Consider the following 20,919-nt stretch of genomic DNA (forward strand, 5'->3'; position numbering starts at 1 on the left):
TTGTACCTTCAAAAATCCGTAGTAATGTAACAATGTCGTTATCTACTTCTTAGTCACGTGCTTACACCTTTTATTTCTTTTAGTCACGTGTTTACGCCTACTGTTATTTTTATTGTTTGCAAGTTGTGTTTTTGTATGTAAGCTTTTTTGGACTAGTTCTTTTTTAGTGTTGAATGCATATTCTTATATTTTGTGTATTTATTTGAATTTTATTTGAATAAGCTTAAATAAGATTGTTATTGTATAAATAAAGATTGGACCTGAAACTCAATGCGTAACAGTAGTTAACGTAGTGCAAGCTTTTAGCTTAAATCCAGTGCACGATTACATTTTGTTTTTTTAAACGTTTTTCTAGGCTTTGCGGAAACTAACAGTAAACTAAAGAATGTTTTTAGTTGATTATATTTGACATTTTACTTTAAAATAAAGATTTGTACAATATTTATTTTACCTATAAGCCTTATTATATATTATTACAATGCAAGTAGGATTTATATTATACACAACTATATAACAAATGTCTTATAGGTATTATTCACCAAAGTTTTGTTACTTTATTGTTATATATAATCCAATAAATTAGTTGCAATTAAACTGATTCCTTTAGCAATAAATCTTAAATTTTACAAGAACAAAAGTTTACTTCAAAAAAGTTAAATATATATGAAGATGTAATGCACTTTGTAAGCAACAAAAACAAATGTTATTGCATCCAATTCAGTTCAAAGTTTGGAAGTCTGTACAAATCTTTGCTCTGACTTTCCCATTGGCATTCTGGATATCGGTACGCAAAAGATTCGCTACATTCTCGATTTTTTTTCTAAAAGTTTCCTTAGATTTCCGGCTGCCAAACGACGAACAGACGACGTGAGAATGCTACTTTCTTTAGGAACCGCTGCTGAACCTCATATATACAAACCCAAGAGGACATACATTTGGTTGGAAAATGACTAAATTATAAACATCAATAAAAGAAAGGTTAAAAAATTATTCTCTGAAAAAAATTGCTTTTAAAAATTTGGAAATAATACAGATAAAATTGATTTCTTTTAAGAAACAGACTTAAGCATATCAAATTTAAATTCAAAATAAACGGGTTCAAGTTTCAATGCAAAATCTTTATAATACCTGAAGTTCTGTTGAAACATGTAGCAACCTTGCTTTTATAGTTCTGTCATCACTGCTTACCCAATAACCAGATAATATATTACGACATATTGGATATTAATTAACATCAGTTTCAACTCTTAGGCATATATGTGATGCTGAAATATTTAGCGAAGTTAAATCATATTTCTCCTTATTAATCTGGCGCCGTGTTTTGCGATTTTGATGCGTTTTTTTCTTTTTGTTTCTGCACTAAATAATGGAATAAAAAATTATGGTTTATTTTTTTTAATTTTTTTTTTTTTTTTTTAACTTTATAATTGCTAAGTATAGTTATTCAAATTTTTAATGAATATTAATCAATTAATAAAATATAGGTTTATTAAATATGATGAAACGGCATAGTTTACCTTAGTATTATAGATAAAACACATAATATGTCATCAGGTGACCCCTGTCCCATGCATAAAGTTTTTTTTCCTTAAAGTTGTAGTCCAACATTGATACATAACCATGCCTAAAAAAACACAATAACGTTTTCTTGTATATTTTAAACTAGTGTTTTGCTAAACAACGACAGTTTCAAACATTTGCACGCAACAGTTTAAAATTGGTTTGTTTTAACTAAAAATTGGTTTGTTTTAACTTGATTAATAAAAAAAAGTAAAAATAATCGAAAGAGACTGAAATTTCGATGTAAATATATTTGCAATAAGTATGATAGTAGTTAGTAATTGAACAAAAGTTTAATTAAAGATTTTGTTTACAAAAACAATACCAAAGAACAAATTTTACCTGTTTAGTATTGGAATATTCGGTGAAAAATATTCAGAGCGTGTTGTATCAAAAGCGTAGTTGATTAAATTCTTATAACCTTCATGAGTTTTAATTGTGTACAAAACCCCATTTGCTATGAACGAATTACCAACAACACTTTTTAAAATCTTTGTATGCCAAGTTTTGGTAACCTACAAAACAAAAAATATTTTACACCCATAATTACGAAAGAGTTAAAAATTGACAGTATGTAGTTTAACTACCTTTGTAAAATTTATATAGAGTTTCATATCAGTTTAACTTTTAACAGTTTTAATTGTGCGCACCTTTGCTTTTATTATATTAATCATAAAAAAACCCTTAACTAAAAACTATATAATAAGTTATAGATGTATTAACTTAAGTTCCAATTGCCGACAACTTCGTCAACGTGTTAGAGTGTCCGTAAACTTAAGTTAACAATTAAACATATTCTGCGCTTTGTGAATACCTCTAAAGTAGAAAAATCAAGTTTGCTTATTGTCAAGTTGCAAGTTTCATGAGTTCCATACACAATCCATAAGCCGGTTTCGTCCACGGCAAAATCAAAGTCAGTACTTCCAAGTAATTTATAACTGCATCGGTTTCCCCAACCCGCATCGTTAAAATCTTTTTCCACCAATATTTTCTGGCTTTGTATATTGTATTTAACTATAGTGCTAGTGTTGTATCTGTTTTAAATGGGGAAAAAAATGTTTAAGTTTTTTATTATTACTAATAAAATAGAAATATTCTTATTTTTCTGGTCGTAAAAATGGTTACCACCATTTTGTCTTTTTTATTACAAATTTATTATTTAATTAAAAGATTTCAAAATATTTTAATCTAACTTGTTAAAATAAATAGTTCCGTCCAAGACCACGTGACCTGTTCCGCCCCACATGTAAGGAATCACGTGACTTGTCATCATGGTCGAATTTTCGAGCTCGCTAAAAACTTTAACGATTTTAGAAGCCGAATGTTTTTCAAAAATGTAAAGCAATTCAGTTGCGGTGTCCTACAAAATTAAATAATGAAATATATCAGAAATTAACCTTTTTTTTAATAAAACTTTTAAGTCATTATTGCAAAAATTTTAAAGTTTGTAATATTGTCATATGCTTATCAAATTTATAAAACTTTAATAAATGTTGTAATAAAAAGTACAGAAATAAACCATATCTTCCTAAATCATTAAAATATTTAAAGTAAAATTCTCATCAAAACTTAAAATACAAAAAAAAAGATATTTAAACTCGTTTTACCTTTATACATGCACCAATAGGATAACCTAATGCCCTGTGGTCAATTGGTTCTGATACATTTCTAATGATGTAACTGATTGCTTTGGAATCTGATTTTTGAATTAAATTTGGTTCCTGCGAAATACGAAATTTTAATTTCTCAAACAGCAATTATTTTTGTATGAAAGTATTATGATTATTAAACATTATAATGTCTTTTTAATAGGACAGTTTACCTTGTTAAGGATAGTGCTGATTGGCATTTTTTGTTCGTAGTAGTTTGGTATAGTTTCGTGCTTCTAAAGCGTAAAACATTTGTTAAATAAAACATTGTTTGATACATAAAAAAACGTAAAAAAATATAAAAATGAAGTTTTAACAAAAAAAAAAGTTCAACCATTACTAATACAAAGGAATTTAGTTATAACCACCTTAGGAACAAAATTTCCAATTTTGTAATTGCGGTTCTTAGGTTGATGACCAGTAATTATAAGTTTAACAGTTTTGTAATTCGCTCTTAATACGATAACTCCATAAACCAATGCGACGAAAAAGCATAGCAGTATTGGCTCAGAAAACGTCTAAAAAATAAAACATAATTCTAAATACTTTTAACATATGTAATTACAGTTTTAGTTACGTGAAATTGAGATAAGTTTAATGTTAACATGCCAATAATACGATTACAAAGGCAACTCCTATTATACTACTTTATAAAGTTTATGTATTTGCTTGTTGAAGTTACTTTAAGTATATTTAACGATAGTATACTCAATAATGTTTAAAATATATATTACGAAGTACTTTGTTTTGGGTAATACATATACATATAACATTGCCTATTTTGTCGCTCGCTACGCGTTGCTAATACATGATATTATCTATTTACACGTTGTCTAGATAACGAACAATAGTATATACATACCTTTCGTTTTCTTAATTTTTTTCTGGTTGGATTGAAATCAATTCTTCGTTTACTCATAATTGATCTGTCTTTACAATATAAACCTTAAATGTATGTTTTGGTACTACCAGTAGTGGTAAAACAAAGCAGTGGTCAATACTTCTTCGTCAATTACATTACATCACTATTTGCCTTAGGGGCTTTTTGAATTCTTTAAAGAAACAAAACCGTGTAATTATATTGACAAATATTCATTATTAAATTACTATACATAAAGTGTAGTATTTTTATCAAGCTACTCATATAATGTTATAAACAATGCTGCAATTATTTACATAAACACTTAATTTTTGTTTAAGTAATCGCGTAAAATAAAAAAGTTTTAATAATGTTTATGGACAGTTTAGTGGCAGCCGCGCGGTGTCGCTACGTGCTACGTCGATGTCGTCATGGCGAAGCAAAGCTTTTTTCGCGCATGTTGTTGTTATTACTAAATTTAAAACCTTTTTTGTATTCAGAAACTACAAACGCACAGCGGCTTTGTAATAAAAACGTGTCGACGCGCAATTTACCAAGGCACTACTGTATTTCACTTAATGTTTTGAGCTTATACATATGATAATAAACTTCTATTGTTGAGTGATTGACGGTGAATAAACGAAAAAAGGATTAAAGTCGGGAATTTACAAAGGACTAAAATAAGTTACGCAACATGTGCTAATATTGAGTTCTGCAATGCTTGGCTTTGTAAGCAAATTTTTTAAAATGAGATCGTAAAAACTAAAAGGGAATAAGTCAGCAAAAGGTTACTTTTATAATAAGGTTTGTAATAGATTTTTTTTCACTATATAACTATATTTTTTATAGTTATCTCTTGATAATTTAACGTCATATTTATTTTTTTGCCAAAGTACCAAAAAATTGTTTTTTTTATAGATTAAAATCATGGCAAATTCAAGAAACTACTTTGAACAAATTCTGTCAAGCAAAATTGAGAATCAGCAAAATTGTTTGGAGCGCCTTGTGGAGGATATCAACGAATCAAAAGAACGAACAATCTCAACTTTTCTTAATGACTCGGGCAGTGAGGATTTTTTATGGGCATTGGTACAACTTCTGTCTTCCAAACAACAAAGGTAAAATTTTTACTTTAAAATTTTGTTTTATGACAGTGTAGGCCATTAATAAACAAGACAATGTAAAAATTGTTAATAACAATCAATATAAATGACAATGAGGTCTATTGTTTCAACAATAATTAACAATGGAAATTATTATTAAAAAAGTTAACTCAATAAAATGATTGTTTAAGACAATTGTATAACAAATTTACAAAAATTAATTAAGATATCAAAGGGTTAATATTAGATCAGTTTTTTTGTTTAACTAATAACATGTAAAAAATTAACACAATTTGTTATATATACTACAGACAATTTTATTTAAAAAGCTAAACATGAAAGGCGGTTTAATTTATTTATATAACAGGGTTTCCTTTATTTAAGACCGTCTGACGCGCTAACAAAATGTAAATAGTAATTTTAAATTAAAAAAAATTCTCCCAAATTTTTATTCAAAATATTTATTTTTATGGTTTAGAGTAAGAGTATATGCCTAACATTCATAGTTTATGATATAGCTGTAGTAATTTTAAAAGTAATAGGATCTATTTGCATTGGAAAGTTTAATTGCCACTAAAACAATTTACCTACACAGTTTTTATTTACTTTTATCGAAATGACAAGATTTATATGTTTGTTGTGCAAACAATCACTATGTTTATTTGACAAATAAAACTGTGTACGCTATTGGGTTAAAGTAAATCAGGTATTGTGGTCACTTAAAAAAAGAAAATTAGGTACTACTAGCAACAGGATGTTTTTTTGTGGAAAAAATTTTAATTGTTTAAAGTAAGAATTTAGTAAATTTAAATTCAATTTATTTTTTTAAATAGTATAAAATATTTGTCCTATGGTACAAATTTTGTCAATGTAAATTGTTATGTATAAAGTTTTAAGTTACGTTTTTAAAGTGTTAAAGGCTATTGCTAATAAAAAATGTATATATGTTTAATTTATCAAAATGTTATTTTTCTAAAAAATTATTTATTTTATTATATATATAAAAATATATTTGCATTTATATCATGTTAAGTTGTAAATTTAGCTTAACAAAAATATTAACTTTTTGTTCAATCTTGTTGATAATTTTCCAAGTTTTAAATTTAATATGAAATTTTGTGTAGAATTTCCAGTAATGCAGCTTATGTTATTGGAAGCTTGGCTGAAACTGAACTGGGAACAAACAGAGTTTTATCCTTAACTAAAGGTCGTCTCTCAGGGACAATAATGAAGGTAATAAAGAATTTAATAGACCATTTGGTCTGTGCTTGTTCAAACTTATTAATTTCATTTATTGACGATTAAATTGTAAAGTTTAATGTGGTGAATGTTTATGGCAATGATTTAATATTTAATATCATGATTGTTAAAACCTAATTGGCTAATTTATATTCAATTTATTTCAACTTCAAAAAAATATTATTTTTTAAATTTAAATTAAATTAATTTTTGAGGATCTTACTGACATGCTTATATCTGATGATGCAGAATGTGTTATGAACTCTGCAGGAACTCTTGGCACTCTGGTAAATCCATTTACTTAAATAAAATTACCTTAAGTTAAGACTGAAATAAAATAATAAATACAGGCCTAAGTTGAAAAAAATTGTTATGAAGTAAATAACTTGAGAATGAAAATACATTTCAAGTGACCCATTTATTTACATTTTTGTTAATACACCTTAATCTATTTTAATTTTTAGTATTTTTTGAGTTTAATTTAAAATATTTAACAGATCACTAATTAGCATAGGTGGGCACAGTTAAACGAAAAAGCAACTTCGTTAAATGGTTATTCGTTACACATAACAGTAACTTCGCTAACGTTTTTTCGGTAAATTAAACCAAGTGTAACGGAAGTTATCGTTAAACGTTAACGTTAAAATTTAATTAAAACAAACAAAGAAATTACCTTTTTTATAAAAAAGATTTAAAAAAAATAGTTTTTCTCTTAATCCATGTTTTAACTAGACGAAAATGGTTAAGAAGAAGTTTTTAAAACTGGCATAGGCCTAATGCCCAAATAACAGTGGCCGGATAGTAATTACTTACATCGTTTAAAAATTGCGACGATTAAACCCGATAACCGGCGATTTTAAACATATATATTCCTTATATTACCATGGATTTACTTGTGAAATATTGAGTTAACGGGCTTAATTTAACGGAAGCACAATTTAACGAAAGTTAACAGGTCCGATAACGATTTTTAAAATTAACTTAAAAGTTGAATTTTAACAAAAAAATTAACTTCGTTATTTAACGTTTAACGCATTAACGATTTGGTGCCCACCTTTGCTAATTAGTTTGTTTTTGATTTTAGGCCGAGACAGAAGAAGGTAGAAAATGGATGTTATCCCAACCCTGTATTTATGACACTTTAACAAGAATAACTGATTTGTTGTCGTACGAAAACAATTGGACTGCATCTAATGCTGCTTTGGTTCTAGCAAGGTATCTTAACTGGTTAAAAAACTTCTTTAAAACATAAACCAATATTGTTAAAGTAAAATTAATTTTTAAATTGTGATTAAAAAACTATTATTATGCCCCAATTTTTATTATATAAACATAAATTAACATTTTTTAAAACTGTTTTTACCAATAAAAATATGATTTAAAATGTATAATTTTTAATTTGATTATTAATACTTAGTTAATAAAAGATGAAACTTTATTTTAAATCAAGCATAGAATTACCAAATTAAAAAAAACATTGTTTTTTTAGGTTAACAATATCAGAAGAGGGTTGCCAGAAGGCTTTGAACCACGACAATTCAGATTACATTCTAACACGACTTATCCAATCATTAGGCAACGACGCCGCAGGTAAACAAAACAGTAAAAAATCATTACCGCGTTCACACGCTTGTCAGATGGCCTTCCCACTTTCTCATAATCTCAGCTGTATATTTACACCATAAACAGTTGTTGTAACATAACCGTCCTTCAATGGCGCTAAGGGTTTTGTTGGCACACAGATTTAATACCTTCCTTTGTTCTCGTTTTGTTGTTTTGCTTGGCTTAATGGGCTTTAAAAGGTAGGCACCAATGTAATTCTTTTTACAAGGAAACAAAGAAAACAAAGCTAGGGTCACAGTTTGGTAAGAGAACATGAAAAATTAGCTTAAACTTGAATAGAAAACTACGCCCTCTAATTGTTGTTGTGTTTTTAAATGGGACTAATAACAAAATTAAAATATTTTTAAATTTTAGACAAGTCTTAAAAGAATTAAGAAATGAACTATAAGTACATTAATCATAAAAAATACCAGTCTTATATAATAAAACTCTTAATTTATCATAATTATTTGACTCATTTATCTTAATTAAAGTTTACCTATGTTTTTATTCCATTGAATTTTCCCACATTATATTATCCGAAGGCCAACCACCAAGTTTGATTTATTAGTAATGCTACTCAGGGTCACATTCTAAAAATCGGACAACAATGCCTTGTCAAGGTGGCTCATTGTTGAAAAAACTTCAAAAATATTTGCAGTGTCGGTCTTGAACCGACTGTTATTGTGAGATGTAGTGATATATTAGTTAATTTTTGTTTGAACAGTGTGGTTTTGTATTATAGGTAGAGGAATGAATGCGGCATTTGCCATTGGTAGGCTACTCGATATGTCGCCAGGTAAAGAAAGACTTCTAAACTGTCCGGAGACAGAAAAAATGGTAAATGATTAAGTTTTATAATAAAAATGTCGAAATTTCGAAAAATATAAAAATTCTTACATTTTATAATATACAACTTAAATTCAAGCAAGGTCCCATATTGTGTCATCTTTTATTTATTTTACCAAGTAATTAAATTTTATTATCTATAAAAAAACTATTGGCTTATCTACAGTTATGCTATACAAAAGAAAAAAATAAATTGTTTAAATTTTTTAGTTAACCACACTTTGCCGAATGTTAACAAAGGGAGACATGGGCAGTGCCAAAAATGCCTGTTTTGCTGTCAGTTGCTTGGCAACAGATTCAGATGGCAACCAGCGTGTTCTATCTAACAGTGCATTTAACGAGGTTTTAAACAGATTGTTGTTGTTGTTGGGTAATGTTGAAGACATTGAAGCTGCCTGGTTTGCTGCAATGTAAGAAAAAAAATTTACATTTTCAGATCACCAAAAAATCTTGATAGATATATTTTTCTACTTAAATAAGTATTGTACAAACTTAAAATAACACACTGGTACTATAGTGTTAACATGTATATAACTATAGTAACATCATGTTAAAACATTTATTTAAAAAATTAAATATTCGTAACCTTGTTTTTTTTAAAAAAGACTAAAGATCAAAGTTTCCACAACTTAACTAACATAAAAAAAACTGCATTTTTGCTGCCTTTAATATTAATCTTAAATTAGGCTTTTAATATTTTTGTAATTTTAGGACTTTGAGGACATTATCAAGTCACAAGCGTGGTGTATTTAAACTAAGAGAAGGAGACACCGTATTAAATGCACTTGACAAAAACCTAAATAAATCGACAAATACAAAAGGTCACTAAAACTTTTTATTTTTATTGTTTGTTGCAACACTGTTTAAAAAGTATATTAAATTTTATGTGCTTTTATTGTATGAAAATAGTGTTAACTTTGCTGTTTATGGTAAAATAGATCAACAAAAACAATATAATTACATTTAGTCAATGCATATAAAAAACCAACACTAACTTTTTATTTTAGAATTAAATGAAGAAATCCGTAAAACCTTGGGCCATTTAAAAAGATTAGAAGCCCCCAGCCCTCCTGTTTTAAAAGTGCTTGGCTCTACAAGTATACAAGCAAGTTGGGATGAGATCAAAGCAAAAAAGGATTTGGATATTATTTATAAATTATGTGACGGTATGTTAATCTGGAATATAAATACAAAAAATACAAATTCCACAATGTTTTTTAGATATTTAATTATTTTGGTTGCCAATTGTTTAATTTATGACCCCCCAAAAAACAAAAACCACTTTAAGATTATAAATATAATTTAGACAATATTTATAGAAAAGAATTAAAATTATATAATTTCATAACAAGTTTCAATAGCATAGTGTATATTTTATCTAATATCAAAACAAAACTATAACAAAAAATAAAAAAGAACCCCAAAATTAATTATTTTCTATATAATGATATTAGTCTGGGACAAACACAACACTAAAATTATATTTTTTTATTTCTTCTTTTTTTTTAGGTAGTAAAATAGTATACAAAGGAAAAGAATGTTTCACTGTTTTATCTAACTTGACACCTAACACAAATTATTCATTTAAACTAAGAGCGTCAGCTTATGGAGATGATAGTCCTTACAGTGCAATTGTTACTGCCACTACAGGTAATATCAAGTTCAAAATATGATATTTTATGCTGGTATTTTTGTTTTGACATAAAAAAGTAACATTTTTAATTTTTTATGCACCTTCTACTTCTTTAATTATTCTCTGTTGATATGTTTTACATTAACCTTTCTATTTTTTTAATTAGGGCATAAAGTAGTCGAAAAAAATTTAAAATCGAAAAAGCTGTAAGAAAATAATGTTTTAGGCAAAAAAGCAACATTTTTAAAAACAATTCTCAAAAACAAGATTCAAAAAACAGGGTTTATTTTTTCTTGTAAGAGCAATATGACTCATTTTGAATAGCCACTGTAACACACACTTGAAATTTACTATTAACCCAACAGACCTCAATCAATACAAAAACAATTTAAGCTTCAACCCAAGTCCTTGGCAAATAGATTAAAGTGGTCATTAGGAATACAAGAATACATTAATCAAATATTTACCAGATCTAACAATAAGGGAATAATGGGAAAACATTGTCAAATACAAAGGGATTTTTCTGAATTCCTAGTATTTAGGATTTAAAATATTGATATTTAATTTTTCGAATTGAACTATTAAGTATTTGATACTTATCTTACTGTGAATTTGGGTTTAAATATTTACTTTAAAATTTTAAACTAAAAAATTGGAAAACAAGTTTAAATTTGGATATTAAAATTAATAGCAACAAACTCATGACAAAATTCAGTAGCTTAAACACATTTTAAATAAGAAAAAATGACAAAATTAATGGCTAGTTTTAAATCATTAAATTGATGGAAAATCAACCGTTGCCTTAATAGTTAAAGACAAATTGTTAAAAAATGTTGCATAAATTTTTAATCCAAACAACTTGGACCTTGTTTAAAAATTTCATTCAAAAAAATCAATTTTTTTTAGGTGAGGATTTACCATCAGCTCCTCAATGCCTCCGAGTGGTGGGTTCAACCCCAAGTCAAATAAGAGTAAGTTGGAATCTACCTGAGTGCCCAAATGGGGTGTTAAGGGGATATTCTGTGTTTTTGGGTAAGTGGGTAAAATAAAAATTTATTTTTAATAATTTAAAATTTATTTTTTTTATTTTTAATAAAAACCAGTAATGTATTAATAACTTATACACCAATATTTGGTTTAAAAAACACTAACATATATATTTAAAAATATTTTTTTGAAGGTGAAAAATTGTTGGAGACTACGTTTGAATTATCATATATATTCAGTCGCTTGCAAGCCAACTCAACATATACCTTACACGTTTGTGCTATTTCAACTAAAGGAAATGGTGAGAAGGCTACAATTCAGGCACAAACTGAAGAATTAGGTAAAGAAGTTATGACATTTAAATTTAAAATGTTAATATAGAGATACCTAAAAACCATAAAAATTATAATTTATTTTAAAACCATACTTTTAAAGATTTTTACAAAGTATGACCTTACATTAGCAAAATTAACAGTATTAAAATACGTATTATTTTTTATGTAATTCTCAACCAATACCAATAAAAAGACAACTTAACTTACAAAAGATATGCAAATTTAACAAAACTATTTCAAAACAATATCATCTATATATAACGGAGCATAGTGCCTGATATATTTAGGCTTACTAAATACATATATGTATGTCCAGTTTATAGGCATACGAAATAAATAAAACTGCCTCTTGTGGTGTGCGCATACATTTTTGAGAGCAAATACTAGTTGAGATTTACCACCATTTTACAACAATTAAAATCCTGACTGTGGGCAGGCTATCAACTAGTAAGATTTAACGCACAAAAAATATTTTACTATTAATTTTTAGGAGCACATGCACCTGGTAGACCATCAGTTACAGTGATTGGGCGAAATGAGTGTCATGTGACTTGGAACGCACCAATCGTACCACTTGGTCGATTTTTCCGCTACGAGTTACTAGCAAACAAGGAAGTTATATTTTCCGGGACTGACAAGGTGTTTTATGCCAAAAGTTTAACACCGGATACGGAATATTCTTTTACTGTAGGTTAACACTATCAATATATTATAATAACATAAATGGTTATTGTCTTAAGCCTTTTAAAACTTCAAGATTGTGAAAAGTTACAAAAGAAAATTTTAGTGTACACATATTAAAATATGAATAAATTTAAATTTAAGGGCTTAATTCAACAAAAGTAGACATATAGTGTTTATCTAAAAAAGATAGTCCAACAAAAATAAAATCCATTTAAATATTTTGTATAATACTCAGGTATTTTGCTCTTTAAATGAGTAAATTTATTAGTGATATTATCCATAACTGCAAATTTATTATTCAACAATTAAGCATGCTATATAAATAAATTAAAATAATCTGTGTAATTTAATAATTATGAATTAAAGGGCTTGTTGGACATTTAGTCCCAATACTTTATTTTTGAAAAATAACATTTTATACATTAATTTTTAAACAATTCGTCTAACTAGGTTTGTGCAATAACAAGCGAAGGGAGGTGTGAGAGCGAACCCACAAAAAAGAAAACTCAAAAAGATAAATCACAACCAGAACCTGGTCGTCACAAACTCAAAACTCATTCTTTTAAAGCTAAGGAATTTCAAAACGAGAAAACAAAAGAATTTCAATTGGAAAAAGCTAAAACTCAAATTGGTATTACTCGTCCCAAACAAAAAAAGGTAAAACGCTTTTTCAATACTTTTAACTTAAATTTACTAAATAAAATTATTATTGACTTTATACACAAAATGTTAAGTAATTACCTAACTTTATCATCATATTAAAAAACAACTAAATAACACAACTTAAAAACAGTACACAAATTTTATAAAACTTTAAAATTTGTAATATCTTATTCATTTTTACATATTTATATCAAGTTGTTTAATTTTTTTATTATTGAAAAAAAACAGAAAAGAAACCTGGTTCGTCCTTCTTCTTGTGTGTCAAGTTTGTCGGGTAAGTCTTTTAAATATGAGCATCGTGCACCACCTAGTGACAACGATGGGTCATGGGCTAACGACCACTCCACTGCCAGTTCTGCTGTCCATTCACATGATGAGATTATGAAAAGTTACAAAAGATCGAACCCAGCTGTTTTAAATGGTGCTCCTTTAAAGGTAATAGTAGCAACATTGAGTATAGCATTTATTTATTTATTTCTTTTTTGTATATATCTTTATCCTCGATGTGGGAAAGTCGAATGCACGACTTAAACATAGAGTAACATAAGTTACTCCGACCCAGTCTCGAGTTGCCTGTGCCAGTTTGGGATATTATAGAGACTTTAATTGCCCAATGATTATGCTGCTGATTAAGTGCTGGCTCAGCAGGAGTTTATACCGTTTATAGCACCTTACCCAAGGGCGCTACAGCATAAGATCATTGGGGATTGAACCCACGACCTCATGTGTGGTGTAGCAAGAGTTCTTACCACTACACCACGCTGCCTTGTCCACAATATGCATTTATTTTTTCTGTTTGTACCAAGAATCTGTAACAGGCTAATCAGCAATAAATTTACACGGTACATTCTTAATTTGAACTTTAACGGAGTACCGAAAGCTTGGCTATCTAGGGAGTAAAGTGTAACTTTTTTCCAATAATGAATTAAAATAAATGTTATTTTTCTTTTAAGATACAAAAGTCACCATTAATAAAACATTAAATTCATATTTAAATGATAATACTTGGTCTTTAATTAACAGAGTTTTACAAGCAATTTACACAAAGAAACAACTCTATCAAGAAAAGACATGTCAATGTTTTTAAGAAAAACTAAATCAGAATACCCACTCAGACCTAAGCCCACAACAGGCAAGTACAATATATTAATTAAGCAAAGTATTACACAATAATTATATAATACAAACCCATAACCAAATATGTACATATCTATTAAGCAGACAAGTGGAATATTTACTTATTTTATCCATATTTGTGTATAAAAACATAATTAGATTTTGTACAAAGAAACCCATTTTTTAGTAAATACAAAAAGTTAAAGACAAATACTATATATTAAATTTACTATTAATTTTGCACTTGACATGACAGAATGGTTTTAAATATTGCTAAGTCATAGTTAAACCTCAAGATTTTATATAGACCATGATAAAATAAAAATGTCACATTCTAGGTATAATAGCACAACGAAGTAACAAACTTTTAATCGAGCCAGTATCTTGGAACGACCTACTTTCAATGGAAGAAGAAGACAGTCAACAGAAACAGATTATGGCAAAGCGGATTGTACCTAAACAGAAATCGAAACCAAGCAAAATAGAGCCACTAGACAATGAGAAATCATTTATTAACTTTTTAACGAATCGAAAACCTGAGTTTACAGTTCTACCGAAAATGACATTTGTTGATAAGTATAGGAACGATTCTACAGACAGTATGACTGTGCATCCTGATATTAAACTAATGCGTGAAAAACATGTTTATAAAGTGAGAAAGAATAATCGGTTACTGTCTTCTAATAGTTCGGATTCTTCAAACGATGATTCAGGTTTTTTACACGAGCCACATTCAAAAGGTAAGTTTTTTACAAAATTTTAATTATTCATTGATGTGGGAGGGTCAACTTTACAGACTAGAGTTTTAGAATCTTATATTAACTAACCTAACTACTGTTTCGTAAAAAATCATCAGCATAAATTGACTTTGCAAATTTTTTTTTTTAGATATTTTAAGGAAATTGCAACCGCTTTCTTTAGCAGGTATAAAAATATTTTTTGACGAAATGTAAAATTTCTTTAAAGTTCACCAAACAATATTTTTTTATTTTAAATTAAAAATTAAACAAAAAATTCCAAGATATTACGTACCCTTTTAAATAAATTATGTTTATAGATTATCATGAAAGTCGCTACAGTAAAAGTATAGGTAGTTTAAAAACACTGTCTTCAAAAGGTTATTGGTCCGACTACGATGCTTATTCAACTGAAACAAGAAAGAAAAAGAGTTCTGCCTTATCTCCTATTAATTACAAAACATTTAAAGGAGCCCACAGGTAAAAAAATTTGTGTATTAAAAAAAAAAAATATTTTATGTGAAAATCTAATTTTTAGGCCGACTAAAACTTTTCGTCATGACTCCCCACTGTCAACCGAAAACTGGCTTTCAGAATTGCCAACAGGTTACGACAAAAATAAATATAAATTTATACCAACACAGTTAAGGACACAACCTGCCCATCTTCCAAAATCAGGTAAAAGTTTTTAATTTTTATAAAAAGCTTAATTTTTAATTTTTATAAAAAGTCTACTATTTTTACATTTTGTTATCTGAATGTTGTATTCAGTTTCAGGCAAATATGGAAATAGAATGGATTCATTAGCACAACTACAACTAAGACAAGTCACATACAAACATATACCGTAAGTTTTCTAACTAAGTTTTTTTACATTTTAAACTAGGTATTATTATTTAAATTACCGGCTATCCAAGCTATATATATTATAGTATATTGCGTAATGTAGTAAAAAAGGCTACACACAGGATTAAGAAATAGATACATAGCAACTACCCTTACATTTTTAACATATTACACAAATACTTACTTTTTAAAAGCACCCCCAAAAATGAAGTTTTTTAAAAAGTCTTTTTTTTTTTTTTTAAAACAAATTTTTAAAAAGAGTTTATGGTATATTTTTGGTGGGGTAATTTCTTTGAGGTAGTTATCACAAAAATAAAACTTTGTGTATAAATATAAAGTCCAAACCAACTGTGAGTGTAAAGACACTTGAACCAACCTTTTGTTCTCATTTAAATAGCAGAGATGGAATATTAACTTCTCCCATTGACAACCTCCCAAAATCGACCAAAACTTTTTATGTGAACGAGCCAGCAAAATCGAACAACCACAGAGGCTCACCTTTCCGGTCAAACCTGCTCCATGATGACACCCGGGGTTCACCCCAGCGAACTTTAGTCAGCGGTGATCCCGTGTAAAATGCCGCGACCACTGATTAAAATTTTTTCGTCGATTACTTCCAAACTTGAAGCGTCTGCGATGTGAATAATTTCTGTCCATTTTCGCTCACAATTTATTTTAATTTCTTCCGATATTTCGAGTTTCCACCGAGTCAATCTTTGATCAATTCCAACAGATGTGAGGATAAAGTCATTTTTAACTTTACGCAAATTTATACCGGTAATTTGAGCTAAATGAGCGTTAATGATTAAACATTTATCGATAACAATAATTTCGTTATTTTGAATTTGAAATATTGCAATGTGGATTGCGTTATCATCACCCCCAGTAACAAGTATCCCATAATGTTGTCTGTTACTTGTAAAATCGTTCATCGAAATAGCGTTGATACCTGACTGATGGGATTTTAGCGAAAAAATTTCTTCCAAATTTTGGGTCATAAAATAAGTGCTACCGTCGGTTGAACCACAAATAAGAAGATGATTAAAAGAAAATATTGTTAAAAAGCAATGTTGATATTCCTTTGATGTGCCTAAATATACAAAAAACAATGGTTTTATAATTGGGCAAAAAAATTTACAACAAGTTTTAATAGTTTATTATAATAATATTAATTATAATTATTTCAGTTAAAAGAAGTAGCTTTGTAAAAACTGTATTAAAATTGGACCTAAATTAATTATTTTTTAAATTTAAAATAAAGTGTTGTACAAATATTTCAAATTTTGTATAAAAATACTAAAATATTGTTAAAGACGTCCTATTGTTTATTTTAAATGCACTGTAGTGTTTAAATTTCTAGTTGCAATATTATATATTTAGTTTATATTTGATAAAAAATAACTAAATATTTTTTAAACAGTGTATTTTTAACAGTGTTTTCTAGCATTTTTAAAACTAGTTTAACATAAACTAAACTTGTGTTGTTACGATTTAATTTTATACATGTCAAAAATTATCTATGTATACACAACAATTTTTTTTGTCATTTTTTTAGATATTTTTTCGGTTTTAAAATTTACATATTGGTTGGATTGCTTGATTTTTGTATTGTATGCATTTTATTGTTCCATCTGAGCATGCTATCGCCATCGTGTGGTCGTTGTCGTCTAGAAATTACAACCTCAATATTAATTAAATGTGAAATATATGGAAAAAGGTATGCTGATAATTGTCAGAATGCAGAACTCTATTTGATTTTAAAGGGTAATGGTATAACGATTAAACTAAGTTAAACCTAAGGATTAAACTACATTTAATTTGTCCCTAAGTATCAAATATCGTGTTGTATTCAGCACACTTGTCTTTACTACATAAGGTCTTGAGTTTGATCCCCACTGCTCTTGTGCTGTAGTGCCAACACATAATCAGCAGCTTAATTGCCCTTTTATAATCTTTAACATAAAAATAATGCCAAGAGCAATTTAAGACTGGGTCAGGGTAACTGATGTTACTCAATGTTTGGGTCATAACTTCTCACATCAAGGATAAATAATGTAAAAAATTTTTTTTGATACAATTAAATATTATATTCGAGTAGTATAAATTCTAATATTATAAGGTTTTTATTTAAGTCTTACCTTTTTCCCTATACATGGTTACTGACATGAATCTAACATCTGATTTTTCCTTTATACTATTACAATATGATCCAATATGTTCAACCATACATTTCTAAAATGATTAAAAACATTTATTAAGCTTTTTTACATACAACAGTAAAAATAATTATGTTATTTACAAAATATGGTAAAGTTCTATACTAAATTTAAATATGAAATTCTAAGTAATTAATTAATTAAACCCAACGACAACTTAACCTGACAAAAATTTTGACAAGTTTATTAAAATAAACAAACAAGAAAATAGTGGTTTTTAGTTTTTTGTCAAGGCTGTATTGTCATCAGGTTAAGCTGTTCACAGCTAAGTTGTCTCCGAGTTAATTGGACATGGAACCAAGAATAGTTTACCCTATTCCACCGCCATTCTTAAAATTAATACACTATGAACAGAAACTTACATTCTGTGAGATCGAACTTGGAGAAAATAGAATTTTGTAAAGATTTAGTGTGGCCTTACTGCCAGCAGTGCACATTAAAACTTCCGTTAAACTCTTGTCACAATTTGTAATATTTTTCAATACAGAAATAGATCGAACATTTGATGAATGGTCGCTTAAAACATAAAGAACTTCCAACTAAAAAAATCAGTAAAACTTTAAATTAATAAAATCTAAAGAAATGTAATAGAAAATTTTTTTACGCACTTTGCTTATATTTTTGAATTGCCATACAACAGAAATAATAACTTTGGTGTCTTCCCCTGCAGTTGCTATGACAACTGCATCTTTGTCATTATCCTTTACAGTGTTTCCCAAAAATTTTACACAATTTGTTTGTTGAGTGTGTAGTCCGCAGTCTATTAGAGATTCTAAAGTTACATCAAAAGGAATCTAAAAAAAAATGATTTTTAATTTTATTACAAAATCACAATGGTTGTACTTTTTAAGTTTTTTTTACCACTATTGAGTAAGCATTTAAACAGTTACAAAACTGTCATAACCAAACAAAACTAAGTTATGACAGAATAATTTTATATTTAATGGTACTTAGGGAATGATATATATATATATTTGTTCAATTTCTAGCCCTACAAAATAAATAAAACTGGCTTTTGTGGTGCATGGGTAAATTATCGCAGAAAGATGTTAGTTAAGAATTGCGACCATATTATGACAAATTAAAATTTAATCATAGGGCAGGCTATTGAACAACTAACTATATATAACGCAAACAAAATAATCTAAAATTTATTTTAAAACAAAATGTATTAACCTCACAAATATTAAGTTGCCCAGCTTTGAGGAAAACAAATTTTGATTTTTCAGTTGAGAATCCCCATGATCGGTGACACCCTCCACAAAGAACTGAGAACGTTTCGTCACCTAATAAAAAGAGGGTTTTACAGAAAATCTACACCACCCTCCCCCCCAACAAGTATTTGTGCACCCCCAACACATAAATCCTTTAAGGCTTTTAAAATCCGGCAGCATGTTGTAGTGGTAAGAACACTTGCTACACTACTATGAGTTCGTGGGTTCAATCCCCACTGACCTCATGCTGTAGGGCCCTAAGTAAGGCACTATAAACGGTATGAACTCCTGCTGAGCCAGCACTTAATTAGCAGCATAACTATATATCAGGCAATTATAATCTATAATATCCCCAATTTCAAAAGCCACTTGAGACTGGGTTAAAAATTAACCCTAGCATTACCCACAATGTCAAGTACTCATAACCTTGACAAGTACCCATTATTAAGTTGTTAAATACCTAATTCTCTTACCTGAAAATTTACTCCATACAATGAATTTGTTTCCATGAAATCCATAAAAATACATCCTATTGTTCTTGTTTATGACATCACATCCCTCTATCCAGTCCATACCCTGCAACAACATATAACAAATTAAGCACATTACCAAATTTCTAACTAATAAAAATGCTGTTTAAATTTCTAAACATTTCTGTTATATACAACTTGAGATCCTAGGTTTAATCCCCTTCAGAGAATAAATGGACAACACTAACTAGCCAAAAATACATAAAAGTGGTAAATGCATCCCAAATTTAAATCCGAGTAATAACAGTTACAAAATGCAATTTTAGGCACACCAAGTCAATTTTTTTGAAAATCCATTGTTAAATAAAATAATAATTATAAACCTGTAGAGCTCTGTTTTTGGACAATAGATTAATTTTTTCTTTTCTAACAACATATTGTCTCCAGTATCCATCCCTTCCAGTACTTGTAATTATATCTTGATGTTGGCACAAACTAGTGACACCATTTTTACCATGGACACCATGTATAGTGTGTATAGGTTCAGGTTTGTCTAATAAAGAAATAAAGGTTTTTGTGAATATTTCATTTAATGATAATTTTCATTACTAATTCCTTGTATGTAAACATACTTTTGTAAAGGCTATAAATTGGACATTTAATTAGGCAAAACACTTTTTAAATGAATATATTGAAAAGATATATATTACGACAAAAAAAATAAATTCTCTGTATATAATAGATCTAAAGGGATGATATATACATATGTTCAAATTAAAGGCTTTGTGATTCGTAGTACATGGGTAAACTATCACGGACTTATCTCAGTTAATGTTTTTACCATATTAACAAAGTGTAAATAATCAACTACTAATATAAAAAATTAATGCTTATAAATGGCGATATTACCTTATCAATCATGTTGAAACCAATAAAAAGCTAAACCAATAAAAAAAACTAAAGATTTGGTTGGGAAAACTAGATTTTTTTTTTGAGTAACAGTGAAAGGCTACTAGAGATTTAGTTATAGATCAAGTAATAAGAGGTCTTGATTTTTGCTATGCCTATATTGACGATATTTTAATAGCAAGTTCTTCTGAGACCGAGCATATTCATCATTTAAATGAATTATTTACGCATTTTCAAAACTTCAGTGT

At 28.2% G+C, this 20,919-nt stretch overlaps 3 protein-coding genes across 4 annotated transcripts; 1 reads left to right on the forward strand and 2 right to left on the reverse strand.

Annotated features, from left to right (window-relative positions):
- Window positions 1-1,224: 1,224 nt before the first annotated feature.
- LOC145742579 (noelin-2-like) lies at window positions 1,225-4,128 on the reverse strand. The gene is made up of 9 exons (XM_082560355.1): window positions 4,072-4,128; window positions 3,578-3,727; window positions 3,383-3,445; window positions 3,168-3,281; window positions 2,754-2,920; window positions 2,375-2,594; window positions 1,903-2,075; window positions 1,540-1,624; window positions 1,225-1,359 (listed from the first exon to the last, which is right to left on the reverse strand). The coding sequence occupies exons 1-9, from the start codon at window positions 4,126-4,128 to the stop codon at window positions 1,225-1,227; spliced, it is 1,164 nt and encodes a 387-aa protein (XP_082416481.1).
- A 457-nt stretch (window positions 4,129-4,585) lies between these two features.
- On the forward strand, window positions 4,586-16,820 carry LOC145743986 (uncharacterized). Of its 2 annotated transcripts, none has more exons than XM_082562073.1 (23): window positions 4,586-4,872; window positions 4,987-5,186; window positions 6,296-6,404; window positions 6,626-6,697; window positions 7,495-7,625; window positions 7,900-8,000; window positions 8,758-8,852; window positions 9,072-9,271; window positions 9,573-9,682; window positions 9,869-10,027; window positions 10,371-10,511; window positions 11,401-11,526; window positions 11,675-11,821; window positions 12,307-12,503; window positions 12,951-13,157; window positions 13,392-13,598; window positions 14,187-14,295; window positions 14,618-15,019; window positions 15,168-15,203; window positions 15,337-15,496; window positions 15,555-15,694; window positions 15,788-15,863; window positions 16,260-16,820. In XM_082562073.1, the coding sequence occupies exons 2-23, from the start codon at window positions 4,996-4,998 to the stop codon at window positions 16,435-16,437; spliced, it is 3,294 nt and encodes a 1,097-aa protein (XP_082418199.1). In that variant the 5' UTR covers window positions 4,586-4,872; window positions 4,987-4,995; the 3' UTR covers window positions 16,438-16,820. The 2 variants fall into 2 exon arrangements, with proteins under 2 accessions (XP_082418199.1, XP_082418200.1); XM_082562074.1 differs by having other exon boundaries at window positions 16,263-16,820.
- On the reverse strand, window positions 16,572-20,902 carry LOC145742580 (tRNA (34-2'-O)-methyltransferase regulator WDR6-like). Its single transcript, XM_082560356.1, has 10 exons — window positions 20,899-20,902; window positions 20,146-20,315; window positions 19,766-19,868; window positions 19,255-19,364; window positions 18,729-18,872; window positions 18,441-18,617; window positions 18,001-18,094; window positions 17,443-17,529; window positions 16,638-16,952; window positions 16,572-16,576 (listed from the first exon to the last, which is right to left on the reverse strand). The coding sequence occupies exons 1-10, from the start codon at window positions 20,900-20,902 to the stop codon at window positions 16,572-16,574; spliced, it is 1,209 nt and encodes a 402-aa protein (XP_082416482.1).
- Between the last annotated feature and the right edge of the window lie 17 nt (window positions 20,903-20,919).

Source organism: Corella eumyota, chromosome 2 (assembly GCF_963082875.1).
Source record: "Corella eumyota chromosome 2, kaCorEumy4.1, whole genome shotgun sequence".
In the NCBI taxonomy this organism is placed as follows: domain Eukaryota; kingdom Metazoa; phylum Chordata; class Ascidiacea; order Phlebobranchia; family Corellidae; genus Corella; species Corella eumyota.

Coding starts and splice junctions, on each gene's coding strand:
- LOC145742580 (XM_082560356.1), bottom strand. Junction 19,365..19,765: donor TGTATGGAGTAAATTTTCAG/GTAAGAGAATTA, acceptor TCTTTTTATTAG/GTGACGAAACGTTCTCAGTT. Junction 18,095..18,440: donor CAAGTTCGATCTCACAGAAT/GTAAGTTTCTGT, acceptor TAATCATTTTAG/AAATGTATGGTTGAACATAT.
- LOC145743986 (XM_082562073.1), top strand. CDS start 4,996: ATGGCAAATTCAAGAAACTACTTTGAACAAATTCTGTCAAGCAAAATT. Junction 9,272..9,572: donor GCTGCCTGGTTTGCTGCAAT/GTAAGAAAAAAA, acceptor TTGTAATTTTAG/GACTTTGAGGACATTATCAA. Junction 10,512..11,400: donor AATTGTTACTGCCACTACAG/GTAATATCAAGT, acceptor AATTTTTTTTAG/GTGAGGATTTACCATCAGCT.
- LOC145742579 (XM_082560355.1), bottom strand. CDS start 4,128: ATGAGTAAACGAAGAATTGATTTCAATCCAACCAGAAAAAAATTAAGA. Junction 2,595..2,753: donor GGAACTATTTATTTTAACAA/GTTAGATTAAAA, acceptor CATTTAAAACAG/ATACAACACTAGCACTATAG. Junction 1,360..1,539: donor GTCACCTGATGACATATTAT/GTGTTTTATCTA, acceptor TCCATTATTTAG/TGCAGAAACAAAAAGAAAAA.